This window comes from Diplotaxodon limnothrissa, linkage group LG1, assembly GCF_057381915.1.
Source record: "Diplotaxodon limnothrissa isolate DT_005_m linkage group LG1, D_limnothrissa_male_GT1.1, whole genome shotgun sequence".
Taxonomy (NCBI): Eukaryota; Metazoa; Chordata; class Actinopteri; order Cichliformes; family Cichlidae; genus Diplotaxodon; species Diplotaxodon limnothrissa.
This window is the reverse complement of record NC_140596.1, coordinates 32,371,615-32,396,880: the sequence shown is the minus strand read 5'-3', so window position 1 is coordinate 32,396,880 and position 25,266 is coordinate 32,371,615. Positions and strand designations below refer to the sequence as shown.

The following is a 25,266-nucleotide window of genomic DNA, read 5'->3' as shown; positions in this document are numbered from 1 at the left end:
CACTAATGCACCTGTAAGCTGGTGCCAATTTGGTAAGGGCCACTGGTCACAGGCACATGGTTTGTCTTTATACAATAATGTGAGGGCCTTTTTTTGGCAGTTTCTGTGATGACATGACTTGAGTGAACCTTTATTGTGAAGGGCATCACTCAGTATTTGTGCAATACTGCTGTTTAAAATACACCATTAACAATGCTAATGTTCTCCTATGAGAGCAAACACAGCAGAAGCAAAGCACATTTTTAATCAATGTTTATTTAAACTAAAATACATCCTGGATTACCAGGAGGACAGAAATACAGCAGATTAGCCTGGTTTTAGCTTTGAGGCACAAAGGAAAGATCATTACTAACAGTGAGAGAATATCATTTTCTATAGTGTGTATTAAATACAATAATATAGTCGCAGTTTATAGCAGAGTAAAAAAAAAAATCTTCATTTACAAAAACAGAGACATCAGTATGTATAGGAATAAGGCTGGAGGAGACAGAGTAGGTCCAGTGTTACAGTTGATGACTTTGGCATCAGTGTATAAAAACAAAAGGCAATAAAATCAAAAACAAGACGCACTTTCGTTTGAACAATATCAGTGGGACTGCTCATAATCACAAACTCCCTTCAATGAGATCAGTGTTTACACCTAAACTAGTCAAACCGTGTTTAAAGGCTGGTGTTAGGACATCAAATGGCACAGTTATGGTGCTGAGCAAGGCACTAACCTGTTCACCTTCATTCTGGCAGAAAATGTGTTCTTAGGAGACTTAAAACATGATCAGACACGTCTCAGTAAGGAGACAGATTAGGTAATAAAGGCAAAAGTATTAACAGCTCATAAGAAAGTACATATGTAAAAGAAAATAGATGATATATATATTTGTTCCCATGTTTAAAGGTCATTACAGAAGAAGATCTAAAACACAGGACTGTCTTGTTAATGTGGAAACTAAACACTACTGCAGTTGAAGAGGGCCCCAGAGGTGAGCTTGTTAAGCTATGCTGATGGAGAAAAGAAGCTGCTGTGACCAGGATTAACATTTTCCTGCAAAGTGCCAGTTTTACTCCACTGATCTTTACACCACTCTCGGGTGTAGCACCTGGTCTACACATATAAAAGTACATTGAGGGAATCCGAGTGGAAGAAAACTACAATGTTTGAGTCCCAGGGAGGCTGTCTCACACTAATTTACACAATCAGTTAAAATTCTCATCAGTTTCTCTCTGAGGCTTTTTCTCAGAGTGCTGTGATCTTGAAGATGGAGCTGAGAGTGCAATTTGAGAGCCTAATTACTTCAAGAAACCTTGTAGTGGGTTTTTTTTCTACCCTTTGTTTACCAAAATGAGATGCTCAGATATGCAATTTGATCCCTTGCCAAACAAATCCTCCCCTATGCGGAGGACAAAGAAAAGAACCTATGGGCTATTTGAGTATGGCATGCGGTGATGAAGTTACCTCCTTCACTCACACATTTTTCTTCTTTTGCTTCTCTTAGTACGGCTCTGCCTTTAGATTTCGATATAGGCAGCATGTAAACACCATCCCGATGATCTGGGGATTAAAACAGATGAAAATAAAAACGTAATTTAGAAAAGCTGTATTCTCCATAGGTGTACATACATTTATTGAGTCTCTGTGTGTAAGCACAATGCTAAAGGCATTTTCTTTATTTTTTTTGCTCACCTGTACACAAGCGATCCCAACACCGACGGCTCCAATGATCTTCAGGTGGTCCAAGATGAAATTCTCCAGTTTAGTGATGCAACCACCCTAAATGAAAAACAAAGATTGTCTTCATGTTGCATCAGTTGATGTGGGAGTGTTGCTGGAGTCTCACTGCAAACAATGTTATGTATACAGTTTGGATGTGATGGCTGTTCTTTTTTCTGCTACGCTCACGCCACACCGCCTCTATGCTGACATCTCGAGACATGAGAGAAATACAGATGAAGCCCTCCCCACCCCCACCCCCCGACACCGTTCACGCACTCACCTCCACCTTGTAGATGTTGGATGGGTGGTCTCTTATACCGCACATGTTGGTGATGGTCTTACAGCAGCTGTCAGGCACCTTCCTGCCTTTTGCACCAGAGCGAATATAGACGCTCTCAGCCCAGTCAGCTGAACTGTTGCTCCCACAGCACTTGAACTGATGGAGGAGATGGAGGAAAAACACTTCACTGACAGCAGGAAAGTATAAAAGACTCAGACAAACATCCATGAAAGAACTGGTTTACACTGATAACAAATAATTAAGTGTTGCACTTCACTTGAGCAAAACTCTGCATACGTGTTCTCTTGGTTCAAAGCATTATTACGAGCATTATAAGATGATTGATTCCCCCAGTAAGGCAAACATTAGGCATCAGCAGGCAGTTTGCTTGGCTTCACGTTAAAACTGGAAATTACATTTATGTAAAACCTTAATGTGCCATTTTTATTTTTATTTTTTTTAGCGTTTAAACAAAGGGGTTTTTTATACTGCAAGTCAGTAAGTGGATTTTGTTGACTTTCGATAGAGTCAGAATAACCATTTCCCACATTCCTGTCTTTAAAGTAAACTTAAGCTGGCCTAAATAGGCTGATGATACCTTGCAGTAATCAAATCAATCATGAATTCCTCTCTCTGTACACCAAATATTCTAGAGTCAAATATGTATAATTGCTAATTGGCCAAACTGGGTCAAGCAGCAGATCAATCAGTAGCAGCAAATCTACAACTGGCTGAGCAAGGTATCAAACTGTGCATGAACGAACACCCACAAACCTCAATGACGTGAAGCAACACTGTAAAGAAGAGCGGACCAGAATTCTTCTACAACGATGTGAGAGACTGACAAGGTCACGCAGCAAATGGTTACTTTACGTTATTGTTGCTAAAGGTGGTTCTCCAAGCTACCGAGTCGTGGGATGTACTTAGTTGTGAAAATGTTCTTTTTCACATGAAGATCAAATAGTTTTGATATCAAAATCGAATTCACAATCAAATCTGATGGCAAAACTTGAAAAGCTGCACTCAAAAAGGCCCGCTGTAAAGTAAAATACAGTTGTGATTGAAATGTGAATTGTTTTGCAAATCCAAATGTTGTTTCCATATTCAACGGAGGTGCAGCTCCTGCTCAAGATTTACAACTCAGTTTGAGCCAATTGTTTTATTTTTAAAGTAAACTTTAAGATTCACATTTTCCTCATATTTACTTTGAGGGAAATGTATGTATGCATGTATACTGTAGTTCTGTTCTCATACTGATGCTATTTGAATATATGATAAAAATGACTCCATTAAAAGAACATTTACAAATTCCTTTAATAGTGCAAATTCATGTTTTTTTGGAAATTATGCAAAATGAAGTTTAGAAGAATGACTACATGTTGATGTGTGAACGACAAGATTTTATACTCAAAAAACTAAGCAATGAGTATAAAAACTAACAGAAGTCTTAACAGCACCTCAGATTTACACATTCCTTAACGCACTGTCAGCTCGTTTGGCTAGAAGAGAAGGTAAATTACAGCAGAGAGTGCAGACCAGTCCATCATGCTTAGATGAAGTCGTGGACTGAATTGGATTTACTTTGACTCGCTCCCATCTCCAAAATCTCTAATCTGATGAGATGATAGGGTAGCATGAGGGCTGTCCAATCAACAAACCACATGTGAGTCCATGTGACTTTGGCTTGGAAGTCCAGGTTCATTTGCAATATGAAAAAGTGGATGCACGCAACAACCTAAATTCCATCCACGCTGGCCAATGTAGAAATCCAAATGTGCAAAGAAATCTCACAAAGCTGCACAACATTTGTGTCTGGACTCCTTCATCCATTGCAGACACTTACCTCCTGCTGCAGCTTGTCTACAGCCTTGGTGATGTGCTCGGAGTTTGTTTGATTATACTCGTCAGTCATGGTCTTCTTTAGGTTCTGCTTCAGCTCATCATTCAACTGTTCAGAAACACGCACACAGGTGTACATGTAGTATCAGCCAACAAAAATGGGAAGGCAGCACGACAGAGCATGACCTAAAGTGATGAATTTGTCGCTTCGACTACTGATTCTCCAGCACATCATAGCACACGGGATTTAAAATACACATCACGGAAGTACTTCTAACAACAGAGAGGCATATGAAGACGAAGCTAGTGTAAAAGCAGAGGAAGTCTGTTTTTTGGGTTTTATTTTATTTATTTTTTTGTTCTCTAGACCAGTGGCAGAAAACGCAGGAGTGGAAGGTCTGGGGGGCTCAGTTTCTATGGCAACAAGCCAGCTGGGAAACCACTGTAAATCAAAGCATGAAGGAGATATCAAGGGAATGAATGATGAAGAGAGGAAGGGAGGGCAGAGAAAGATGAGAGACGCGAGGTGAAAACAAAGAAGAGGAAAGAAGAGGAGGTGTTCAGGTTTTCATTTTACCTGTTGACAGTTTCAGAAACACTGCAGCGGTGAATGAAAACAGTCATTCACATTTTAAAGGGACTCCGTAAGTATGAGAGAGCCAGTATGGGAGTCTGCTGTTTTATTGAATACATATTCATTTAAAAGCAAGAACAGCATCATGGGTATTTGATATACTTGAATTATGCTTTTTCTTTTGTTAGCTTGTTTTCTGTTAATGATAATAATAGGCCATACAAGGCTGGACCACCAGTTGCAATTTGCTGCTGAAGGTTGCTGGCAATCCCTGGGAAACTGTCAGCGTCAGTGACCCCCTGACAACCACTGCTTGCTAGGAAAAAATGTATTTCTGGCTATAAGCTGTTCCAGGAGGTTGCTAGCTGTCACTAGTAAGTATACGGTGCTGCACTGTATAAACCTACATGTGTTGCTAGTAGGTCGCTGTGGTTGCGAATCATTTGTATGACACATACAGACTTGTCTGCAAACAGTAGCAAACTATTCGCCAAGTCGTAGAGAAACTCTGAAAAGTGTGACGCACACTGTAAACAAAGACTGTTTACCTTCAACATAAAAGTTGCGTCTTGTGGTGAGGCACAACGTTTTCTGTTTTGCATTGCACTTTTTCAAGTTTTACTACAGTTTAGAGCAGCGGTCCCCAACCTTTTTTGCCCGACAATATTTTCACGGACCGGCCTTTAAGGTGTTGCGGATAAATACAACAAAATAAAACTAGTACCGGTACCGAAAAAAATAAGATTTATTCATAACACACGTGAAAAGACCCAGGAAAACAGAGTTAACGATAAAAAGGATAACAAAATAACGCTGAAAACTGATAAAAACCCTGAAAACCATACATTTCACACCTGAGCCTCAACTGTCGCGGCCCGATACCAAACAACTCTCGGACCGGTACCGGTCCGAGGCCCGGGGGTTGGGGACCGCTGGTTTAGAGAGTAAAATGGTGAGTGTTTGTAGACAAGTCAGCTTCATTCATCAAACTATGGGCAAGCTCAGTACTTTGCTAGTGCCCAACCCTGTCACTCTTATATTACAAAGCACAACTTTAGATCAGAAACCAGCATGAATACAACCTGTTAAAAACAGTCTATGAATAAGGTGTGTATTTTAATACATGGCATCTGTTTGAAGTCTATTAACACTTTTTTCTTTAAGATCAGACCAGCAGTGAGCTCATTTTACAATTTACTAGATATTTGCTAGAGACAAAATATAAAATGATTTTGGAAAGAACACAAAACGAGCTTTACAGGGATATCATGTTGTGTCATGGTACTTCTGTCTGAACACAGACAGAATAACCACCTCTGCATAGGTTTGACCATGTTCACTAAATCTCAGCCATTTGGGGACAGAGAGAAATTTCAAATGGCTCCTGAAAAATGAGAATTATTTTTGTAATAATAGTGAAAGTTAAATGGTGAAGGTTTGCAGACAAGTAATTCATGCAAACTATGAGCAACCTACGGAAGCAGCTCGCAAACAAAGCAATCACAAAGAGGTTTATGATCATGTCTGATTACAAAAACAAAATAAAGTCTGAGCAAATCCCTTGTGCAGAATCTGTAGCTAAAAATGGGTGCGTTTGTGAATTACAAGCATGTTACATGAGTTGTTCATCTTGGTATCGTTCTCACAACTTATTAGCAGAGAGAGTGAAAAGATTAATAACAGGGGAAGAGGCTTTAGAGACTTTAACACAACTTAATGCTTGTGAGAATATTTTGAGGCAAGTAAAGTAGACAGAGCTTTAGGAAGCGGCACACAGCCATGGACCTCAGTGGCTGCTCATGAACTGTGCATTAATGAAAGAGGCAGTTAAAGTGAAAACAGTGTACCTCTAGACTGAGAAAAGTCCTGTTCCTGAGCTACAATAAGACTAAGCGGGGTGGGAGCGATGTTGGTAGAGAGCAATGTCATGTTAATATTCCTAAAGGAAAAATGCTTGTCATTTGCTCGTTTGCAGTGCAGTCAGTATAACTCTACAGTGGTACAGCAGAAATGTGCCGAGGGAGGCTGTCAGTTTTAGTTTAGCTTATACATTAACTACACACGAGAAAATAATCACTTGAAAACCAAACCGTGTGCATTTAGTACACAGTCTGTGGTGTTTCTACTTTTTTCAGTCATTAACCTGCCAGTAAGGTTCTTCATTCTTTAGTGGAGTGAAATGAAATAAGTTTGAAAATTCTGTGTATTTGAGTTCAAAATCAAAGCAAATGCTTTGAAATGATTCTGACACAGTGCATTCAGGCTTATTATGTGTCCTGCTGCAGGCATTTTTCATTCCATTTGGACTCAATGTACCACAAGTAATATGGGCAGTCAGATATTTGTATTTTTAATGGGCCGTCTTATACGGCCTTTCTGGAATCTCGTTTCTCACGCTGGTTTTTGTCGTGGTTAAAATTACAGCAGAGCACATGCCATGTGGGAAATGAAACAGTTGTCTGTGTATTATTACAATGCTTTTGACTACGTGCTTGGATTAGGAGACACAACACATTTGTCAAGCATGCTCTATTGAATTTTTGCACAATGCAATATATGCTACACACCTTAACATCATTTTTTAATATCAGATGATGATTTACTGTAATACAGCAGACTGGAGTCGACGCGAGATGGTAACACAGATTTACTAAAGATGCTATAATAAGTTACAAAATGCTAACCTGAGTTGAAATTACATTTTTTGTCATCTAAAATAAATATCCACTCTTGCAATATCTGCCACCTGCTCCTCCTTCAATTTCACACATACATACATTACAAGAAAGGTGTTTTTTTTAATGATACAATGGGAATTACCTGCTGATAGTAGATATAAGCAAGGACACCGGCCAGGATCTCCAACAGGAAGATACACAGCAGCAGAATGAAGTACTGGAAACACAGAGAAGAAGGAATTACAGTTAGTGGATGGTGATAAAGCGACACGACCAGTTGGTTACAAATGTGATGTGGCAGCTTGCGGGGCTGCCTTTGACACCACTTTGACATGATTCTCTTAAGCCAGCTTGAACTATGTTTCCTTTCCAAGGCCTTGTGTCATCCTTCCTTGAGCAAGAATAATGTAATCAAACCCACTCATGCAGCAAAGTCATCCACACAGCACTGTTAGAGAGGTAGAACCAAACAGAAACAATGCAATGGCAAAGGGTTGGCTAACTTATATTAAGCTGTCTATCAGAAATACAAAAACTAGACAATGCAGAAAGTTGCACAGTCACACACCTTTGGAGGAGAAATGTTCCTGCGAGTATAAAAGTGGTGGAATGATGTGGGTAATTGTTTCAGTGAAGCAAAAGCTGTCTGTCTATCTATAATGACCAAAGAAAGAATTCTATGCAACAACCTCCCTTAGAGTATTTGATTACGCTCACGCATCATTACGCAGCATTAAATTGTCATTTTAAAAAAAGTTACACATTTAAATGACATTATTTCAAAACTGTTATGATGCTGTCTGTCAAAACAAGAATGTCTAATGTAGTAATGTACAGCTGATATAAATATTGTAAGTAGAACTCTAGAACTCTAAGGGTAGTAAATGGCAGAGCTTTACACAGACAAAAATTTCACACATTCGGGAAATTCACAAGACTGAGTGTTTATGGCATTCATGCATGTAGATATAACCCAATCCAAGGACGGTATTATATCATACAGGTGGACTTAAGAGCCTTGTAACAGTGTAAAGTAGATAAATGACTCTGCCAGAACATAAAACAGATGACAAAATTACAATAATACCGTTCTCTGCTTAATCATCCACTCTTGTTCTGCTCTTTTGCTCTGAGTAAGATTCCAGGATGAAACTGCAAAACTTTTGAGTCACTGCAGAGTGGCACATGTCACAGAGTTTATCATTTGCATCTGATTCGTGACCAAGCCCATTGGAAAATTAGGGGGAGCGTCTGCCTTTCAAGCCAAGTGAAAAGTTGAACTTCTCCTCTTCAGAATTAAAGACAAGAAGAGATTATTATCTGACCCAAACCTTGGCCTAAATTCCTCTGGACTGCTGCTTCCACAGGGGAGAAAATCAGCCCGGTAAAAAGGACTTGGGCCTTTGATTTGATAGCTGCTGCTGATTAGATCTCCGAGCAGCTCTGAGCCTGAATGCTGAGCAGACTTCAAGATGCATTTGATGCAGTGTTGAGGGTTTGAAGAGAAAGACAACACATGAAAATACAGATATAGTTTCGTTTTTTTTAATCCATGCACACCTGGCATGATGTTGTTTTTACATCATTTTCCTCCCATGATTGGATTAATCTGGATTTGATACTTACCACGTGTAAAGTGATCTCATACGCGTGTATGAGGACATCTGTGGGATGACTTATAAAGGAGACACTGCAGGATTAGATACGCTTTTATCGCATTTTCAATGATATTTCACATCTAATTTCTCCTTCTTTAATTTCCGGAGACTATTGAGTTAGATAATATATTTTAGGTGTAAAATGTTCTGCTGCAAAAAGGAAAAAAAAGTCAAAACAATGATGAAAACTTGCTTAAAATGTCTCTGATGTCATCTGAAACTCTTATTAGGCAACAGGATTATTAGATTTTTCTCACTTATATTATACCCCAAATATAAATCTGTGGTTTTAGTAATAACATTCCATAGAAAAAAAACACCTTCCTCCAATTTATGATTATATATGTAAATATTTTAATATTTTATATATGTATATATTTTAAACATCAATGACAACATCACCTGCAGCCTACAGTATATACAGTTGCAATTGAACATACATAGAATTAAGGCCACTTCCCTGATACTGTGACATAACTGTGTCGTGTGGCTCTGCCTGTTCTCACTCCTTTGCACACAATCGCACGCACAGCTTTTCCAGACTGATCCCACACGGACAGTGACGTACACAGGGCGTGACAGAGAACTTGCTGTTGGCTATAGAGACGAATTACTGACTGCATCGACTTTGCGGGCCTCCTCGAGATCTCAGGCACAGTCTCTCTCATTTTACGTCTGCGCTTCCAGTCTTCTCCCGGGTGACTTAAGGGTACAGGGTAATTACTGCCAAAATGACTCTCAGCAGGTTCATATGAATAAAATGCTTTCTAAAGCACTGTGTTGGCCTCAGACTCCACTGCATCCTTTCCATGTAGGCTTTCTGACTGAACTACAGTTTTCTTTTTGGGGCGATCGTAGCTCAAGAGTTGGGAGTTCGCCTTGTAATCGGAAGGTTGCCGGTTCGAGCCCCGGCTTGGACAGTCTTGGTCGTTGTGTCCTTGGGCAAGACACTTCACCCGTTGCCTACTGGTGGTGGTCAGAGGGCCCGGTGGCGCCATTGTCCGGCAGCCTCGCCTCTGTCAGTGCGCCCCAGGGTGGCTGTGGCTACACTGTAGCTTGCCATCACCAGTGTGTGAATGTGTGTGTGAATGGGTGGATGACTGGATATGTAAAGTGCTTTGGGGTCCTTAGGGACTAGTAAAGCGCTATATAAATACAGGCCATTTACCATTTTTTCTCTCACACAGCTAACATATCAGAGTCAAATCACTCGCACATTGCTGTGGTTATTAGAAAATATTTGAACAGATTTCTTTGGCTTTTAGTGTCCTACTTTGACAGCATGTGTTTTACTCCAGAGTGTATGTAACATTTTCTCTCCTTCATCTGAATGTACCTCCGCCACAGTGAACAATATAGTGCTGCAAAGAAGAAACCCATATTTGCATGCACATCAATGTTTAACTGTGTCTCCATTTCAGGTTTTATTGGAAGCGTAGTGCTGCCTTTACAATTACTAAGCCTGGAGCAACAAAGTCATGCTGAAGGTGACTTTTAATCGTACCGATCACAGTTGGATGAGTGTTGGCCTTTCAAGGTACTGAACCAGCCACCTTTTGTAATTTAGTTGCTAGCGGGGCGTGTAATCGCCTTACTCATTAAATGCACTTTGCTTGCTGGTGAATGCAAAGGTTCAGCTGCATTTCTTAAAAATGTTGATTATTTAAAAAATATAAAATCCTCAAACTGGAGAAACTTGAATCAGAAGTCCACAACTTTCTGATAGTGGTTATTAGTTATTTAGTTTTTTGTTTATCTATTTACCCATTACCTGTAGTTTAAGTTTTTTTATTGAATTCTCTCAACAGGTAATGTGCAAAAGTCTTGAAGCAGCCCTCTTGAGCCACTTTTTCAAAAGTCTTTAAAGTAATCTTGAGCAATAGCTCTTCTGGCTTTCTAAAGGTCTTTCAAAAACCTTTGCACATGTTGTTTGTCAAGCCACTTAACACTGACCTATGATTCAATCAAGTATAAAAAGGCACCCAAGTCAAAAGATGAACCACTGTTGTGCCTACACTCAATAGATATAAGAATAATTTAGCAAAGAGCGATTTTGAAATTCTATCTTTATGCACTTTGTTTTTAAAAGACTTGGTACAATATGAAACACATATTGGTTATTAGGTAGTGATGACATGATATTTTAGGCTCTTGTTTTTTCCATGTGGACTGAAAAATTATCTTACCTGTCCAGCTCATAAAAGGTAAGTTGGAAAAAATGCATGCAGGCAATATCGCCAGCAAATGTAGCTGAATGATATTAAAAATATATAAATAAATAAGATGATCAGTCAAATTTATTATAGAAGAGGGAGACGTCAGCTGCACTTTTATGGACGATTTGAAATTCATAAATAAAAGATTCTGGATGAAGATGTCCTAATGAGTTAAAAATGCAAATGCCTCCAAGATGTAGCGACAAGATGCCATGAATTTGCTTCTTTTGATGTGCAACATAAAGTCAGGATGGTGTACACACACACACACAAACACACACACACAAAACTCCCATTATGTTCTCCATGTTTGCTCTCTCTTGCCAAGTTCATTCCTTCGCTGTGATTCATGGCTGTAATCCTAACTCTTCAAAATGCACCATGCATCAAAAAACAAGCACACAAACACAAACAGAGAGGCTATTCAAAGATGTCAAACTAAGCACCAACTCTACGATTTAGACCACAAACCGAGACCAAGCTTTACACAAAGAATTATGTATGTCATTATTTCTGCCACATTTAGATGTATTTACAGGAGTAGGAATGGCTTTAACACTAACACCAAATTTTTCTTCTAGTTTCTTGAAACCTATGAGAGATCTCAGAATCAGCTGTGTGGCTTGTCAAATGTTGACAGTGATCTTTAACCAGGTTGCAAAAACCCACCAGTTAACAGAACAGGCAGGCTGCAAGTTTAATTGAACTATAAAGTAGCCATCATTAACCTCTGCTTCTGCATGCAAAACTGTCTGCCTGTTGACTGAGATAAATATAATTCAAATGAAAGAAAGAAAAAAAAACAAATATAGGCAGATAAGAAAAAAATGATTTGAAGTAAAACCGATGATGAGAGACGGTGCGACTCAAAGTGGAATGACTGCTCCAGTTTTTCATTTGTGCTGGTATCTTTCATATCAAACACATCAATACCTTGATTATTAATAACAAATTGTAAGCAGTTTTTGTGGTCTTTCAGTTGATACACTAATGCCCTATATTGTAAATGCATTAAGAAGTCAAGGCAAACACAGAAAAGGGAGAGCAGGGCAGAGACCAAGGAACACTCGAGCTTGTAACATGTGCAGTCAAACTGCATGAAGTCAGTTTCTCCACAGGTGGATCCGGCCTCTGTTTGGACTGCTTTCCATTTGGCTCTGTCATTTGGAAAGCAAAAGTTTCTCTCTGCTTTCCCCGAGTCATTCCTTTGTTCTTTTGCTTTTCTCCAACAACACAATGAAGTTGTGTGTTTGCAGACAGATCCCAACCGACTCTTCCCACAGGACAGTTGTTCTCCTTTGTCCTTCTGACTTCTCATACTTTGCACAGAGCATACATCGCAAACATCTTTACTTACTGTCTGACAGGACCTTCGCTTTAATTAAAAGGCAACTGCAGTGACTTTGTTTAAGTCATACAGCTGCAGAATGTCCTGATGACGCCAAGGCTGGATCAGCTTTTTCTGCTGTTAGAACTTGTGACCTTTACGGTACAGGACTGTGCTGCCAATCACCGCCGCTCTTGTGTACTCTCAGCAGGTACCAGGCACTCACCGCACACAAAATATAACAACAACAATTAATCCGCCTCCACCCCCCCCCCACCCCCACCCCCCGCCCTTATGCTCACCCTCTTTAACAATCTCGATAGCATCTCTCCTTGTCGACAAGTTCATTCTTTCACCGTGATTTATCGCCCTAATCTCAACTCTTCGAGTTGCACCAAGCATTTCAACCCCCCCTCCCACACACAGAAAAACGATAAGAGGTGGTGCACGCATCTCGTTATGAATCAAATAAAATGGAGAAAGTGGGTACTTCTTCATGTATTTTACACAAATCTATTAGGCTATTTAATTACATTTTGAAACATCGAAAGCCCAGATTCCCATCACTCGTTGCTCTGAGAACTACAGCCAACACCCACATTTGAGTGTATTGTTCTTCAAAATTCAATAAGGACAAAAGCAACAGACAGCTCCAAATCAATTATACTCAACAAAAAACTTTCCTAATCATCAAGATACCAATCTTGATGAGGTAACTAATCTTGTTTTTCCATTTAACTAGATCGTAATTCCACTTGCATGTGACTGAATATTTTTCGGTTGGCTGTTTCCAGATAGGAAATTAAAGGGAGTCTTTTTCAGTAACTTTAGCCATTACAAACAGTGCTGCTCATCACTAGCACACTAATAAAATGCAAGAATAAGATAATGTATGAGCACCCTACTGGCATATGAGGCTATGCAGACAACAATACCTTTCCTGCTTCCTGTGAGGGAAGAATCAATGTCATCAATAACACATAACTTTGTTTGAAATGCTATTCTTGTAATACAGAAAATACTTACAGTAAGTGGACTTATGCCAATGAAGCAAAGCTGTTCTGGCAAAGCTTGTAACACAAACATTTAAGCTCTGCCCACAGTGGTGCGCTTGCATAAGTTTACCATGTGGAAATGTTTGGATGAGCACAGTGAGCGTTTGTGCAAGAGTGGGTTTCTATGCGTTTCTATTTTGAGCTGGTTTTAGTGCCATGCAGGTGTCTCTATTGGCAGAACCCTGTGCTGAGTCTGTGTACGACGTGTGCCAAATCAAATATGGGCACACGCTCCCATCAAGTGTTTGTTTGGTCTGAAGTGAATGCAACTGAGGCTGACACCTCAACCTCGACTGCTCTCATCATGTCTGTGTGTATGTCTGTCTGCATAGTACTGTGTACAAGTCTTGAACTACCCCTTTACATTGTATTGTCGCATTGCGCAAATATACATGGAATAAGGCAAACAGACATGTCTTATGGCCACATTTTTTTAGAAACACCGTGATCTTCAAGAATAATTCTCCAGGCTTTTTTAAGGGCATTAAAAGTGCAAAGACGCTGGCTGCCTTTTGTTCGATTCTCTATCAAGATGATTAACGATGAGGAATCGAGAACCGGTTCTTGTAGAAAACCAGTTCCAGGTAGTCCAATTCCTGGGAATTGTTAGACTGTCTGCTTATTGATACCAGTTATCGGTTCTTGCACTTCCACTACAATCTGTTGATTTCAGTTTGCATGTCAGAGGAGGAAAACACCAACACAGTCTAGAGCATGAATATGGCCATTTACTTTTATTGCACAAATGAATGAGATAAATAGTAAAGTGGAAAACTGCATCCAGGACAGAAACAGCCACATTATGCTACTAACACAACCTCGTTTCTTTACAAGCATTTACCAAGACAAAATGCTAACGCTAAGCTAGCCAAGAACCCAAAATGAAAGCTGAGTGAATGCCGAGCCCAGCAGTCAGACCCTTAACTCCAACAGGTAACAAACTGATGACCCATCAGCAGAGGTAACGCGTTACTGTAATCAGATTACTTTTTTCAAGTAACGAGTAAAGTAAGGGATTACTATTGCAAAATCGGTAATTAGATTACCGTTACTTTCCCGTAGGAACGCTGCGTTACTAAAACCGTGATTTTTTTGCGAGAACGTCTCATGACAGTGACGTAAGCAAGTGCGACGTTGATGACAACAGCTGTGTGCAGATCAACAATGGATAATATATCGAGTGCGGGAGAGAGTATGAGCGTGCGGCGTTTAAAGCGTGGAAGTACTGACCTTACTTTGAGTTTGATTCCATAAAAAGTGACATAAACATTAGTGTCCATCGTGCGTGGGAAGAAAACTTCTTTTTACACCGAAGAAAAACCCCTAAACTTCCGAGCAAGCACCGAGTGCGCTACGACGTAATGGGAAACTCACAGAGAAACTCGCGGATTCTTCCACTGACCACTGCTGCAAGGGCAGTGGTCAGTGGTCAGCAAGCCTCCGCCTACGCTACTCCTGCTTTACAGGTGAAAATAGAGCAAAAGGACCGCTAGTCTTTGATGTTATTTATTTTCTGCTGTGTTTTACTTGCATCTATTTGAAAGACTGAGTGTAAACACAAAACATATTTTATTTTATGTGCTGGAATGTGCAGAAAATAGGTTTAAATATTAAACAAATTTCTTCCAGTCAGAGAATGTTGCATATAATTAAATTTTTGCTTGATGCATAAAGTTAAAAGATTAAAACTAATAAAACAAGTTTTAAAAAAGGGACTTTTCCATTTGATTACATTTTGTATGATGGATTATGTAGAAAAAGTAGAATTGGGCTGAAAGATCTATCGCTTTATCACCTCTTCAGGTTGTAAATCGTGTTTTTAAAAAGTAACTAAGTAACTAAGTAATTAATTACTTTTGAAAATAAGTAATCAGTAAAGTAACGGGATTACTTTTTTTGGGGAAGTAATCAGTAATTAGTTACTGATTACTTTTTTCAAATAACTTGACCAACACTGCCCATCAGGCTGCAGCCTCACTTTCTACCTGTTCATGTACCTTGTTTCTACTAAGAGAAAGATCTTAGAGATGTGTGTCCTCATTAAGGATTTAGTAACATGAAAGTAAAGTAACGACTAGTATAACAAATGACTTTTTCCTGGGAGTAATTAAGGAACATTATTGCATTACTTTTAAGAAAAGTGTCCAGTGTAATATGTGTAATAATGACTTTTTTGACTCATGACTCCTAATCACAACAAAGAGGGGAAATACCTCAACAAACACGCAGAAAACATTTGCACCACAGCATGCAACTAATCTGTATGAATGCAAATTCTTTACTCCTGCTTAGTATTGATGGTGGCTTTCCAAATGGAGGTGGTTACATTGTAGCACATACTGTACATACTAAGTCATAGTACATGCATACATATTTACACAGTCTGGTTCTTGAACTGATATCTATGCTTCGAAATGCCTTTTGTTCTTAGTTAACTGAATGTCCTTCCTGTTCTGTACACCAAGGCAGTTTTAGAACAATATTTGCTGTAATGTAATAAACTGACCAGTCATTAAGCAACAGAACAACAAGTTACTGTTTATGATGTTATTTTTTTATTGTTTATGAGCTAATACTGTAAAGTGCAGTTGGCTAAGAAAGTTGAACTCTCTAATTACAGATGGTAGTAGGAGGAATATACAAAATGACTTACAGCCTCTGTCATCCTCTCAGTTTTTGTTTAAGCGGCACAGTTTAGCTGTTACTGTTCTACTCTGTGATATTTTCACACTCGTATGTTTTTTCTCTCTACCTTGACGTGATCTCTTACCGCTCTCAGTAGCCTTTTCTGCTCCTTGAAGGTGGCACAGCAGCCCAGCACGCCTGTTACCATGACGATGACTCCAGCCAGGACCAATATGTAGGCGGAGGCAGCGTAGGTCTTGGAGGAGAGAAGGCTGATGTAGTCGCTCTTCAGGACCAAGGTCCAAACACCCACCGCCATTACAACGCCCCCTGCCAACTGGGAGAAGAGCACATGATGAGTTCAGTTTCTGCCAGCGGCCAGCCTGGGAAACGAGAACCACGACTGTGGTGCAGAACACTGAACAACACTGAAGCTGAGAGTGATAAAAAGGTTTCAATTATTAATCTCCCAAGTCGGCTTCAGAGTGACAAAGTAGGAGCCTAAAATTAATATCTGTCAAAAATACGACCCACCGCTGCCACACAGGATCCAGACCTGAATCAGTTTCTGTTGCGAGATAACTGAAGGTTGGGGTTGTGGTGCTGTGGTGACATGTTTAAAGAGAATACAAACTCAGCCCCAGCGACAGATCAATCGTTTCTCGACAGAAAGAATTTGAAACTAAATCACGCACTTTAACTGTTTAATGATTTTCATTTAAGGAACCGCTGCTTCTTTGTTATTTATAGTTATTTTTGGACGGTGACCAAACAAGCAAAGTAATGAAGTTCTTGGCTAGGCTCAGGCTCGAAGAATTGTGAATGACATTTGTTTGCTGTTATTAACATTTTACGCATTAAATGTCAAAAATAATTGCCTAATTTATTCAAATAAAACTATCATTAGCTGTGGCACTTCTTTAACAATTTTCAATTTCAAACATTTTTAAAGCAACCATATGGTTTACTGCCTGATTAATTAAAGAGAATTAGTCATTAAACCCAGCACGAAACTACCGCCATTGTCTCACATCTTCGGCATTACCCGAGCTAACAGTTAAAGAGAATATGAGGAGAATTAAATCAATACAATATTAGCAAGACGAGTCAGCAGATGGTGCAGCAGTGCAACAGAAATCTGTCTTCATGCCAAAGCAGTCAATCTAACTGCCTGCCTAATTTAGATTTAATTTAAAAGAGAGGATGATGGCCACAGAAACTAGACACTGACTCAGACAGAACCACACCCAGAAACAGTGGCAGTAAAACACCAAACAAAGGTGTAGCACAACAGCCTTCACTCTTCACTCGTAATTAGAGCAGGGCGATATGGCCAAAAATATTTATCACGATATATATTTGAAAATTTGCGGTAACGATATAACCGACGATATAATTGATGCGAGACAAAATACAACTCCACAACATTACTAGCGCAAAAAGACAACCTTCCATTTATTTTCACTTAAACAAGAAGCTGGTTTTTATGTACATTAAAGCTTTATAAAAATGTAACAGTGCAAATGCAAATTCCTTGCTGAAAGTTTAACCAAAAGGCATTTCCAGTAGAAATGGGCTGACATATCCTGAGCATAACCATGTATAATATCCACTGAAGTTAAAAAGAGGTGCTTTGCAACATTAAACTGCAGTGTGCAGTACGTATTTTTCGGACCATAAGGTGCACGGGATTATAAGGCACATTAAGCGAAACAAAGCAGTCAGATAAATCAAACTTTATTAAACTCATTCTTCTTGCTTCCTCCACTTCTGTACCATTGATTCATTAATGTTGAATTCTCTGGCAGCTGCTCTATTCCCATGTTGCTGCAGTATATTAATGACTAACCTCGTATTGTGGATGGATTATCTCAGTTGTTCTCCTGACTGAAGTTTGGTCCGTTTACAGCATCCTGCCATGCGATTGCATTTGTCTCTAACCATGAAGAACCTTCACGTTAACTTTTATAAGTGGAAAAGTGTTAGTGTTCGTCCTTCAGCTTCACTGTTTATGTTATGCTAACATAGCTGTGTCGCTAGCGATCACGTAGCACATCATTATATACCAGCTAGCCCAACTTCAGTAACCCTGCAAACGTCGCTGCTGTTTAGTTTCCTGTCTTCATTTATGTTGGAAGTGATAGCAGAGCTGTACGTTTGATTTTTTTCAGAAATCTCTCAGTCAGAACATGCAATATCATGCTTAGGTAACTAGCGAAACTAGCGAGCTAACTTCCGCTAGCTTCCTGCTAACTTCTAACTCCGTTAAATGTAATAACTTTTGTTTTCATGGATGCCTGGAAGTTAAACTTTATAGTTACACCTGGTAAAGCAGCAATGCTGATCGTTTTATTAAAGATGAAAGAATTTAGACAGTTTTTAACTCTAAGTGATGCTGCAGTGTTGTTTGACCTGAAGTATACGGAGTTTAGGACCCAGATTACTCCCAGATTTAAGAGCATCTTAGTCCGACAAATATGACAATAACAACGGCTGCTTGCATGTTCTGCAAAAAAATGTGCTTTGTTGTGTATCTGACGGACAAACACCAAACCAGTTCCACATCACGGAAGTTGCACCATTTTTACAAACCAATTCTGGTTCATCTGTTTCACTCAACAATCGGCCATGTGCGTATGAAAACAAAGGCACTGCGCATGCGCGTTTTACTCCCATTCTATCGCGATATTTCATTTTCCTATCGTTGCCTAACATTATACCGGTATTACCGTGAACGGTATAATATGGCCCAGCCCTACTCGTAATCTATTTATACTGTTTACTTTTAGTGGCAATCAACCAGTAGATTATATTGATTCAGAGTGAACCATCGTTTTTAGGGTTGGGCAGTTTGGCCTAAACCATGCCATCAAAATTCCCCGCACAGCACATCAAGTCCACTGGACCCCTTTGCTTTAGGGTTCAGGTTTTTCTTTAGTTTATTACCTCTCTGTATTCAAAAGCTGTATAAAAGACATGCAAGCTTTAGTGACCCCCAGTGGCAGCAAGCGGTAATAGGGGAAGAATCTGACAGTCGAGAAGGTCTGAACAAATAGGAAGCTTCCTCTGTCTATCTTTAACAAAGTTTAAGTTATCACTGATCCCCAAATGTTACATTTCTTTTTAATATTTCCTCCAAGGAGTAGTTTGTTTAAAGGGCAACGTACTGCACTGTAATGTAGTGTCTGTTTGTTTGTATTTAAAATATTGTAGATATGAAGCAGATGTTTGATGATATTTAAAAGGTCATATACAACACAAAATGATACAAATAGCAAATCCTTTTATGCATGAAATGTAAAATTTTTGCTCATTTTTAATCAGGGAGTGTCCTGAAAATACTGTATCAATGTCACAACTGTAAAAACTAAAACCCCAAAGATGTAATGGTCCAAAAGAACCCAAACTGATCTTGCAGTGTTTTTACTTTATGAAAAACCTGCAATGTCTGAGTAAATCTTAATCTTATTTAAAAATATTTACCTATTTTGTTCTTCACTCAATTTGAGTTCAATCTGCGTGTTCAGTTCTCTTCAAATTTGATCAAACCACGCACTTCAATAAAAACCCAGACACTGTGACCATATGTTACTCCTGGGGTAAATGGACGGCTGCCATTTAGCGAAATGCTTTATAGTGTGGCAAAGTGTTCATTTTGGTGTCTGAACTTCAGTCAAGATATTTCTGGCTGCAATGACTGTTGCTATATACCTTTTTCCAAACTGATTTAATAACCACCAGAGACCATGTAAATAACTGCAAGGCAAATTTCAAACGATTTGGTTTAGTGTGAAATATTCACACGGCTGTAACTCTGGCACTGAAGATGCTCTATTTGTCTGCCAATTTGAGAAAGATCTGATTCTTTGGCAGACAGATGATTATCACATATGGGCAGAGCTGCAAGTGTGACTTCACACCAAGAATGAGTGGGGTTCAGACAGTAAGGGTGCCACACTGATGTTTGACTCTTATTTTACACACGCATTCAGATGATGAGTTCAGAACAACACATTCTTGACATTGGAAAGTCTGAGGGAAATAAGGCTTTGAACGCATCGCCTTTGTCCTCTGTAAAAATATGCAGCTTGCCTTTGACTACATGAACTGGAATAGCAGCAGGCATTTATCTACTGCCCGAATAAAGAAGGCTTTGTTAATGTCCTCAGAGAGGGTTTTCGAGCCAATTTCTCCTATTTATATCATATTACCAAAAAGAGCTGGTTAATATGAAGGTATACTGTGTGTATGCATATTAGTGTGAAAGGAGAGAGACTCTTACACCTTTAGTTTGTTAAAGCTTGTGTGAAAACTTGTGGCTTTCAATTATTTTCCCCTCACCTGATTTGTGGGGGAATGTTGTTATAATTAATAAAATTAGCAGCTAAGCCAACAGGTAAAACATATACAATTCCATTGGATTTCTTTAAAAAAAGAAAAAGAAAAAAATACCCCTGTATTGGTGTTGTTCTTACATCATCTCACCAGCCAGAATCCACCAGAAGGGTGTAGAAGTCACACATGCTTAAGAGGCAGTACCAGCAGTGGGAGATAATATATTTAAAGCAAAGAAGATGGTCGTGACCAACGATGGTATAAAGTACATTCTAGGCCCCTTGTATGCCAGAAATTATTAAGCTAGGTGCCTGATATCTATTTACACGCAAATGTGTTAGTAATGTCTCTTTAAATGGTTCCCTGTGACTGTATTTGTGGTTGCTTAAAACAAAATATCGCCCTCTGCTGGTACTGCAGCTTACTGCAACTTGAACATCCTGTCCATTTCACGCTTACGAGAGGCAAAGCGTGACATCCACACAGTGGACCAGCATCTATTACACGCTTTGCTGTGACATTGCGTTGCATCGTAATGATGTCAGCACTGCAACTGACCAATGACACTGCCTAAGCATTCAGTTAGCATTAGCAAGAAGTTAGCTAATGCTATTAACGAACTATCACTAGCAAACTAACATTAATAACCTAAATTTGGCTAACAGCAAAACTGACTTGATAATATATTTTTATATTGCATAAATTAATAAAGAAAACACTTGAAATACTTACCAAAAGAAGTAAGTATTTCACGATAACGTGACTGGTCAGTTGCAATATTGATCCTGGACCAACATTATTATAATGATGCAGGAACAACACCACCACAGTGATATCAGATATAACAAAAAAAATCTGTCCAAAGCATTTGTGCATCTGTGCTCAATGCAAACATTTCAACAGTTAATTCCTCGGCACAGGCTCGAGGTCGCTTAAATGAAAACTTACCCAAAAGAGAAAGTTGAAAGCAAACAGCAGGTATTTCAGGCAGATGGTCCCACATGTTTCCTTTTTCTCCTCTAAGACCCCCATGCTACAAGAGACAGCAGATTTTCAGTCAGTTATAATGATTTCATAACGGAACAGCATTTTCAGTTCTGTTTATACAGTCAGTACACAAGCACTCACTACAATCTCCAGCTTTCACACATACAACTAATAACTATAAATGTGATTATAGTACAAATAAAAACGTATTTTACTACCATTAAACAAAGCCGTTATCTTACACCTTTAAAAAAACAGAGCAAATTTATTGTCTAAGCCACCGGTTGGTAACCTTTACAATCAAAAGACATTTTTGTGTAATTTTTAACCAAAAGAAATCAATGTGGAGTCACAAAACATATTTGAGCCTAACAATAAATCTTTTAACATGTGACTACTCTGCAGTCACTGCTCAAAAAAAGGGAAGAACAATGAAAAGAAAAAAAAGTTAAAGACCAACGAGAGATGAAGCATACCAGTAAGCTAACAGCTCGGGTGGTGAACAAATAAATGTGCTTACTGTTGTTTTCCATGGCAACCTTTCAATTTTTTGTTTTTGGAATCCAAAAGTAAGCAGATAAAGTGCCAGGTGATAGACTATAGCTATGACAAGCATTGTAGTTAACAAAATATTAAAACCTCTTTTTAATTTGATTATAAGTCACACAGTTTTACAACTGCAGAATGTAAAGAATTGCTAAAGAAAGTATAGAGACATAAAAATGTTAACATTCATGTTCATTTCTAAAGTTATATTAATATAGTTTTTACCAGAACCACAGGAAGCCACTGAAAATGGGCAAAAGGGTCACAGGTTTGAGACATTATGTGAACCCTTCACACACTGAAAACACAAAGTTACTACTTTGATTAAAGTCAGAATATCAATTTAAACTCTGGCTGCCATATAAATTGATATTCTGACTCACTGTGTCGTCATGTATGACAATCAAAATCTAAGAAGCTAAGACCAGAGGAACTTCCCATCACTGATTACATTTTAAACTGTGCTGGGACTGGAACACACTCTTTGGCTTGATGGTTAGACACTTTACCAGATTTCTTCTGTTAAAGTAACAAAACACAAACATACCAAAGTTAATCATATGGTTTCACAGGGTTTTGTGCTAGGGCTGATACATTTCAGATTCTCAAGGTTGCCTTCCAGCACTCTGAAATGCCTCCAGTGTAACCAAAATGCTGCTGTACTGATGGGAAGTAGCCAGTGAGATCAGATTTCTCCAAATTTTATTTTCTCTTTCTTAATGATCAAGCTTCGTCATGTCTTAAAGACCTCGTATCCCAACAGAGCACTTTGCTCTCTGAGTGCAGGCTTACTTTTGGGACCTAGACATTCCAAAAGTAGAATGAGAGGAAATCTCCTGATAGCCAAAAGTGTTGATTGCTTAAAAAGTGAAGCAGGGTCTTGACCTTACTATCTTAAGTGCCCTGAGATGACTTATGTTGTCATTTGGTGCAATATAAATAAAACAGAAAAGGAGTGAAATATTTTAACAGGCTTTTAACAAATAAGTTGTTACAAAGCTAATGTAGTATGTGGGGGAGTGAGCACCAGATCAGCAGTGTAGGCAGAATCAGCAAGCTGAGTTATTACATGTATATGCAGAGAGATCCATGACTAAGCAGTGAGTAGGAGCTGAGCAGTAGCCAACGGCTGCAAATTATAACCACCCGCTTCTTAGTTCTTTAGTGCCTGATACCAGGATCCAACACTTGTTTAATATTATATGAATGTTTTAAACAGAGTGGATTTCATAAATCTTATTACTAATACTACAAATGAAAATCAACCTGCATTAGTGCTTAATGGCTACATTTTTTCTTTATATTTGATCCCATCTATATTTAAACACAGGCACTGTATTAAAATCTGAGAGCAGTCTCATTACAACTCCACTTCACAAAGTTTGAAGTTAAGTTTTATATATCCCATTGTCTAAAACAACATACTGCTTCCCTGTAAATCTTTGTTTCCCACATCTCCCATCCACTTTTTTTTCACGCTACAAACTTGCAAGTCAGGCCCAGGCTTGCACTCCTCTTCTTTCCCATCTGCTTTCCCACCCCCACATACTGCAGACTACCGTCAATTTAGACATGGGCTGTGCATGAATGAGTGAGTATGTCTGGTCTCCGTTGGTTGGCCATCTGTTATGGTGGTCTCTCTCTTGGTGTGCTCCTGTTAACTAAATTTAAACAAGACATAACTGACAACTCCTCCTTTTGCTTTTCGGGGTTGGATATTAGTCTGCTGAGCCAAGAGGAGCAGTCATCTGTTTAAGTGTCTCAAAGCTTTCTTTTTAGAATGGAAAAAAGCACTACAGGAGAAACAGCACTTCTGTTAAGTGGGTTTACTTTCAAAGGGCACAATTCCACAGCTATGTGTCATGCCATCTTTGGTTTGTTTCAGGATGAGGTGTCTTTACTCATCAGGAAATTAAACAAGACTACCTCTTGGTAAATAAAGCCAACATGCACCACCTGTCTGACACACTCATGTCCATGAGCTAACAGCAGTCTTGTCTGCTGTGTGAGATTACAGTGGTGAATCACTTGGAACGGGTGCAGAAAGGATTTTTTATCATCCACATAAGTGTACAGATTTTTTTAAAGTGCTACATATGTTGCAGGTTAGTGAAGGTTGATCAAGCATTTTGTTTGTACTTGATTTAAAGCACCAACCACCAGTTTTAAACATACATTTGATCACTGTATTTGACAGCTTTACATATGATGAGAAATGTTCTGAGAAAGGAAACTGTAAGATTTGTGAGGCCTGTCCCTCTAAGATCTCCCATATGTAACCTTCATTTGCTTTTGTTGCTGTAAACCACTCTAGTGTCACTTTCTAGTGTCATACCTATAAAATGTTGCTACTTCTAATTTATCTTTACATGCAAAAACTACATTTTAGAAATTTCCATCCAAAATGCTACAGCCTCATCCAGCATTTCCATAAAAGCATATAATGTACACAGCAACCTGTTTGTGGACATTTTAAGACCTACGTGCAACCTACTTGTGACTGATGAAAACAGAGGCCCACTGTTTTTGGGAAGCTAAACATGTTTCAAAATTTACTTTTTACTCTTTTTAAGGGGAACCCTGCTCCGTTTTGGATGACATTCACATACACAGCACTGTACGTTCGGCTTACCACAGTAGTTTAACAATACATGTGTGCAAACTGGGATCGATAAGCATAAATCCTTCATTAATGAGCTGTTATAGCTGTGCGATAGTGTCATGTTGCGTTGAGATCGGCGCAGCTTCAAACAGAAAACCTAAAGCTTCGCGATAATACCAAGATTAGCCCATTAAAGCATATTAGCCACGTTAGGTAGCATTGACCACAAGGAAAAGTCCCCCTAGCTAACCATATCTATTAAATAAAACAAATGAAATAAAAGCAATATTGTATGTTTTTTTCTGTGGTTTTTAACTTACGTTACACATCTCTTTTGCTGCTGTAGTGTAAGCTAACGCTACACTTATAAAACTGTCCTTTGCGGCTGTAAATGTTAAAACAGCCATTCTCCCACTGACGCTACGTCCAGATGAACAGAATCAACTTTGGGGTTTTACACAGCCATGTTTTCCCCTCAAAACGACCTACTTTTTTACGCTATATCATCTTAATAAAAGAGTGCATGTAAGCCAAGCTTCCATCAGAAGCAATTAAACCTTTCGCTTAGTTCACAAAATATTCCAATACCACCTCAACGGGCCACTGCGGCACCGCAGCATACGCTAACCTTTGTACGCAGACTACTTCCTGTTTCTACTTACCTGCCGTTCTTCTAGCTGCTATCGACGAAACAAATGTGTGGGTATTCCTAAAGGACGCCTTTTCCAAGGATAAAGACGTTTTTCAGATGGAAGTGAAGCTAGAGGGCAGGGAATCAAAACGCTGAGCTCACGCAGTCAGTAAGGCTGAAGCTGCTGAGTGCTGACTCCACCCCG

At 39.1% G+C, this 25,266-nt stretch overlaps 1 protein-coding gene across 1 annotated transcript; it reads right to left on the bottom strand.

Annotated features, from left to right (window-relative positions):
- Positions 1-315: 315 nt before the first annotated feature.
- LOC146640055 (CD151 antigen-like) lies at positions 316-25,266 on the bottom strand. Its single transcript, XM_085357340.1, has 8 exons — positions 25,093-25,266; positions 21,244-21,328; positions 16,106-16,297; positions 7,222-7,296; positions 3,832-3,936; positions 1,989-2,144; positions 1,679-1,765; positions 316-1,546 (listed from the first exon to the last, which is right to left on the bottom strand). The coding sequence occupies exons 2-8, from the start codon at positions 21,325-21,327 to the stop codon at positions 1,487-1,489; spliced, it is 759 nt and encodes a 252-aa protein (XP_085213466.1). The 5' UTR covers position 21,328; positions 25,093-25,266; the 3' UTR covers positions 316-1,486.